The sequence below is a fragment of the Pelodiscus sinensis genome, chromosome 21 (genome assembly GCF_049634645.1).
Source record: "Pelodiscus sinensis isolate JC-2024 chromosome 21, ASM4963464v1, whole genome shotgun sequence".
NCBI classification, from domain to species: domain Eukaryota; kingdom Metazoa; phylum Chordata; order Testudines; family Trionychidae; genus Pelodiscus; species Pelodiscus sinensis.
Window position 1 is genome coordinate 11,338,310 of NC_134731.1, and position 5,503 is coordinate 11,343,812.

The window sequence follows — 5,503 nt, forward strand, 5'->3', positions numbered from 1 at the left end:
AGCTCTAGTTGGTAAAACTATTAATGCGACAATCCAGCGAACTAGTTAAATCTAAGGAAAACAGTCTCTTAAATTATATACAAAACTTGCGCAGCTGATTTTTGGCCTTTCAAAAAACAATCTGAAAAAAGAAACTAAAAACAATAATTTATTTCCTGATTCCTTAGGAAGTATGGTAAACTTAAAAAGGGGGGAGGGACATGTAAAGGTAGTATTCAAAAATTAAATGAATTCAAACGATGAGGACCATACCATTTTTTTTTTTAAAACAAGAGACAGGTTAGAAATCTTATTTACACATGCATAGAAAACTCTTCCTTTTGCCATTTAAATGTAAGTTCATCTAGTGTAAAAAAAAAAATTAGTGTTTTAACCTTTTTGCATACTGCTTTGATCTTTCCTATGCAATATAAAACTTTATCATAAGAATCCTTAGGATACTGGAAAAGTACAAGTTTGCCAAGGGAGTTGGTGTTGGTCTTAAATCCTTATTTCTGAAAAATGAATTGGTCGATGAATTCATTCTGGTCAGCTTCTATTTTACAAAGGGTCTCATATTCCACTCGGTATCTGAAAAAAAAGACACAGAGAATGCTTACAACCTGTATTTAGAGTTTAAATATTGGGACAATTTTAATCCACAAAACCAGTGATACTCTGAGAACGCAACAATGTCTACGCAGTTGACTTGCTGCCTGTACTGACATGTCAGCTTTAGAAAAAGTTTGTAAACTGTGTCCAATGTTGTGCATGGGGGAAAATATCAATAGCATCAGGTGTTTCATATATCAGATTTATTGTGGGAAACCGCTCGGCAGGCAGGCACTGAGCTTGAGGTCCAGTTTCCTTATATAAAGAACTACCACTGAAGAGCCCCGATAGGACCATTGTTTTAGGTCTGGAAGGGACCTTGAGAGGTCATCTAGCCCAGTCCTGATGCTGTGTGTGTAACTCTTTGTTGTTACTATTTATCCTTTCAAAATGTCAAACCAAAACTCCTGGAAAACTATTGGTCTTGGCTTCACAGGCCATCTTAACTTACCTTTCCAACTGCATTTTCTTCTCTGTTATTAAAGCCTGAAGCTGCTGCTGCTGGGCTTCTCTCTGTTTCGCTATAGACTTTAACAAGTTTCGGGCACCAATTGCCTAGGGAACCAAGACTGGGTTTTAGTAATAGTGCTCTCGGTTTTAGCAATAGTGCTATTGTCATTTTTAACAAGTCATTTGTCCAAGGGGTTTGAATAATTAGACTTCAAGGGAAGATAACGGCTTCCTAGAGCTGCCATTCAAACATTCATTACTGTGACTAAGTGCAAAGTCTAAACATATTACTTGACCTCTGGATGACTGGGGCAACGGATATTTAAGCACAGAATTGACCATTAGTTCTGAACCTTTTCCTAGATAAATAAGTTTTGTCCTATATACATGGTTTTTTAAACAACAAATGTTCATGCTTGTTTCTAGACTGACCTATAAAGTAGAGATCCCAGTAACATGTATTTCTACAAGTGTGGCGATTGCAAAAGTAGCTATTGAGATGTGTACAAACAAAACCGCTTTGTTTCTAATCAGCTGCTTCCTTCTGCCACATGTCTTCAGTGATGGTGCTGTCCCCAACATCTCATTAAAACCTACTGTTCCATGCACTCAATTTTGGCCCCATTGAATGAACTGGTAGAAGGACAAGATTGATTAGAAGGAAGAAATCTGCTATTTACATGCAAATCTAATGGATCAGCTGTAGGGTTGGGGGGAGGAGGGGAAGCACCAGGAATGACCTGAAGCTTGCTTGTTTGTGTGCCACAGGCTAGCAGTAGTCCTTTAAGCCCTTGGGGAGGGATAACTATGATGTTAATCCAAAAATAGGTGTTAACAGCTCGACCACTTAAAAGATCCCTAAAACAATCTCTATCATATCAATTGAATAACCACCTAGATTGCTTAAATCACACACAGGTAAGGCAGGGGCTACTGTGTTTTGTAGAGGACAGAATACTTCAGGAACCAATAATTTCATGTACAGTACCTTCATCTTTTCATTTTCAGCTGCTTTTGCTAGTTGATCAACAAGTTCTATTAAGCTACCCACTATTTTCTGAAACTCTGCAATTTCTGAAAGGGGAAAAAATGGTGGTGTTTAAGCCAGAAGTGTTTGTCAAAATGACCAAAATTCTTATACCATAGCACTGGTGTGCTTTTATCCAGGGTTTGTGTGTTATATCCTTAACACTGTTAAATAGCTTGTATTAGGAATGTTTACTATAAGACTTCTATACAAAAGACGGAGAGAAAAATATAATGAAAGGCCATTAAGTACTGATTAGGTTCTTGTCTTCTCAGTCTTCCTTCCCTCTGTTATTTATTTAGATCTATATTTAAAAAGAGATGCCATTGCCTATACAAGAATAGGTGCCCTACCACAGCGGTTCCCAACTGCCAGGCGGGCCACAGACCTCTGGCTGCCGGGCCGCGGCGGCTCTTGGGGCCCAGGGCTGGGGTACATGGTGCTCTTGTTGCAGCTGTTGGGAGAGGCGGGCCTGCCCTGCCTCTCAGCTAATCAGCGCCAGGCGGAGGGGTCTCCTCCAGCCACAGAAGAGCACTTCCTTGCGTGGTGGGAGGGCCGCACGGAGCCACTCTGCGCACCCCTCCTGCTGCGCAGGGAAGCGCTGGTCTGTGGCTGGGAGGAGACCCTGCGCCACACGGCCCTCCCGCTGCATAGGGAACCGCTCTTCCACAGCTGGAGGAGACCTCGCCCCTGCCCGGCCCAGAACACGCCTCTCCCAACAGCTGCAACAAGAGGGGCGGCGCTGGGCAGTGTACCCCAATCCCCAGAGCAGCCGTGATGCAGGCAGCAGTGCAGGGCTAGGTGGGGGGGGGGGGGCGGACTAGTGCTTGGGGGCTTTGGGGGCTGAGCTAGTAGTGTAGGGTGGCTATAGGGGCAGGGCTGGCACTGTGGTACTCTGAGGATGGGGCTAATATTGGGGGCTGGCACTGGGGAGACTCTGGAGGGGTTGGGTGCAGTGAAGCTCTGAAAACAGGAGGCTGGTACGGTATTTAGTAGGATTGAGAGCTTGACCAAGGAAAGTAAAAAAAGGGGAAGAACTTACTGTCTACAAAAGCTTTGCATTCTTCTTTGAGTTCAGTTGTTTGCTGTGCAACCTCCGGATCCAAAATTCGTAATTTATTCAGCTCATCAAAGTGAAGATTTGCATCGCCTAGAATGTCCTTGGCCATATCTAGACATCCGTTTTAAAGATAAAAAGCATGCAAATAAGAGCATTAAACTTGCAGCCATTTTCAAATTGCACTCTAAGACCCCAGAGCTCATATCAGAGCAAGACAGAACTTTAAAAATAAAGGTGTTGGCTGTATCTAGACTGGCCGCTTGAATTTCCGCAAAAGCACTGACTTCCTCCTGTAAGAATCAGTGCTTCTTGCGGAAATACTATTCTGCTCCCGTTCAGGCAAAAGTCCCTTTTACGCAAAGCTTTTGCGCAAAAGGGTCAGTGTAGACAGCTCAGATTTGTTTTCCGCAAAAAAGCCCCGATCGCAAAAATGGCGATCGGGGTTTTTTTGAGGAAAAGCGTGTTTAGATTGTCACGGACGCTTTTCCGCAAAAAGTGCTTTTGCGGAAAAGCGTCCGTGCCAATCTAGACGCTCTGTTCCAAAAATGCTTTTAATGGAAAACTTTTCATTTAAAAGCATTTCCGGAAAATCATGCCAATCTAGACGCAGCCATTGAGTCCCATCCCACTGTCCAGGAAGAATGACAGTATGATGGTCCCTGCGTGAGCCCCAGGAGCTGGTTGTGTACAGGGAAAGTTAGGGCAACTGGAACATGACACAATGAGAAACAGCTGCCTGGATACGCCCAAAGCTGCTTCTCTCCCCAGGGTGGGTGTTTCGAGGTCGACAGCTAGCACTTCATCTGGCCTGGTGCCACTTCATGCAAAGAAGCTGACTGGCTTTAGCATACATGCGTGCTGAGCAGATACACTACATGGCAGAGGTTATGATGCTGATCAGAACCTGGTAGCTTTATGTATAGAGGAGCTGTCACAAGGTCACAGAGCAAGGCAGTAATGGACAGCCTGGGTGGGGAATGCTCCCCAAGGCAAATGTCATCTCACTTTGTCTGCTACCACATGCCCACTCCCATCTAGCCTTTCTCCACAGAGGGCAGGCTTTCCACAGAGAGTTGGGAATCTTGAAGAAAACCTTAGAAAACAATTGCTCTTGTCTACACAAAGGCTTTCTCCCCCCCCCCCCCTAACCCTGGGCAGCAATGACAACCAAGCTAGTGTGGACCCCGTGGGAGCATGTTTACCATAGTGCTGCCGTGATCCAAGTGCATGGGACGGATTTGGGGCTGCTAGTCCCAGACCAAGTTTGAGAGGGACAGTGTCAGAAAAGCCTTGGGGTTGAGGCAACCATGGTCGGCCCTCTCCCCATCTCTCCCCCCGCGCCCTTAGCTCACCACAGTGTTGTCGCACAACAGGAAAGTGGAGTGGGGCAAGTAAAGCCAAGGGGCTGCTCCCTGACTGCTGCCAAGTCCCTGGAACACTGTGTGCCTCAGTTTACCTGCTGTCCCAGGGACGGAAGCTGCTGCTTCACCTCCCCGGGGCTTTTTATGCAGCTGGCTGAAGTGACCAAGTGCCCAGGGGTGTGTGTGTGGGGGGGGGACAAAGCCAGCCTGTTGCCCACGTGGCTGTGGGGGGGGGGGGGGAGGGACAGGGGTTGGCCTGGCTGTGTGGGGGAGGGGACAGGGGCTGACCCTGGCGGGGGGGGGGAGGAGTTGACAGGGGCTAACCTGGCCTGACTGGGGGGGAGGGGCTGACCTGGCCGGGGGAGGTGAGGAGGGGGGAGGGGCTGACCTGGCCGGGAGGAGGGGGGAGGGGCTGACCTGGCCGGGGGAGGTGAGGGGGGGGGAGGGGCTGACCCGTCTCCAGGCGGCGCTGCCGGGGTCCCCAGGCGTTCGGGAGCCGCCGCGCGGCCGCCTCGTACCTGCCCGACGCCCCCGCTCGCAGGGCGCTGGGGCCTCCGGCTGCCACGGCGACAGCGCCGGTATCGGCCGGACCGTACCACTCCCGGGGGGAGGGGGGACGGTGCATCACGGGAGCTGTAGTCCCACCACGCGGCGCCCGCCCGGAGAGGACCCGCCCCCGCTTCGGCGCGGCTGGAGACAGCGGCAGAGCCCGCCCGGCTCAGCCCCCTGCCGCCGCTCGGCCGCAGCCTGCCCCTGGCCCCGCCGCACGCACCGACGGGGGCACAAGCCCGCTGGGGAGCGCTTCTCGCGCCGTTTCTCTTACCCCAGTGCATGCTGGGGCTTGTAGTCCTGAGGCGGTGGCGACCTTCTGACATGCTGGTGGCTGCGGCCTCTGCGGGCAGGTGGCCCCGGTGCATGCTGGGGACTGTGGTCCTTGGTAGACAGAGACCTGTGGCATGCGATGCCTGTGGTGTCAATGGGCCGGCCCCGGTGCATGCTGGGAGTTGCGGTCGA

The 5,503-nt window shown here is 49.8% G+C and overlaps 1 protein-coding gene across 4 annotated transcripts; it reads right to left on the bottom strand.

The window, feature by feature from the left end:
- Positions 1–135: 135 nt before the first annotated feature.
- IFT20 (intraflagellar transport 20) lies at positions 136–5,465 on the bottom strand. Of its 4 annotated transcripts, none has more exons than XM_075904855.1 (5): positions 5,313–5,465; positions 3,111–3,239; positions 2,030–2,115; positions 1,043–1,146; positions 136–570 (listed from the first exon to the last, which is right to left on the bottom strand). In XM_075904855.1, exons 1-5 carry the CDS (start codon positions 5,404–5,406, stop codon positions 489–491), a joined length of 495 nt encoding a protein of 164 aa, XP_075760970.1. In that variant the 5' UTR covers positions 5,407–5,465; the 3' UTR covers positions 136–488. The 4 variants fall into 4 exon arrangements, with proteins under 4 accessions (XP_075760970.1, XP_075760973.1, XP_075760971.1 ...); XM_075904858.1 differs by lacking the exon at positions 5,313–5,465 and adding an exon at positions 5,086–5,259; XM_075904856.1 differs by lacking the exon at positions 5,313–5,465 and adding an exon at positions 5,008–5,257.
- Between the last annotated feature and the right edge of the window lie 38 nt (positions 5,466–5,503).

Coding starts and splice junctions, on each gene's coding strand:
- IFT20 (XM_075904855.1), bottom strand. CDS start 5,406: ATGCACCGGGGCCACCTGCCCGCAGAGGCCGCAGCCACCAGCATGTCA. Junction 3,240..5,312: donor AAGCCCCAGCATGCACTGGG/GTAAGAGAAACG, acceptor ACGGATGTCTAG/ATATGGCCAAGGACATTCTA. Junction 2,116..3,110: donor ATGCAAAGCTTTTGTAGACA/GTAAGTTCTTCC, acceptor TTCCCCTTTCAG/AAATTGCAGAGTTTCAGAAA.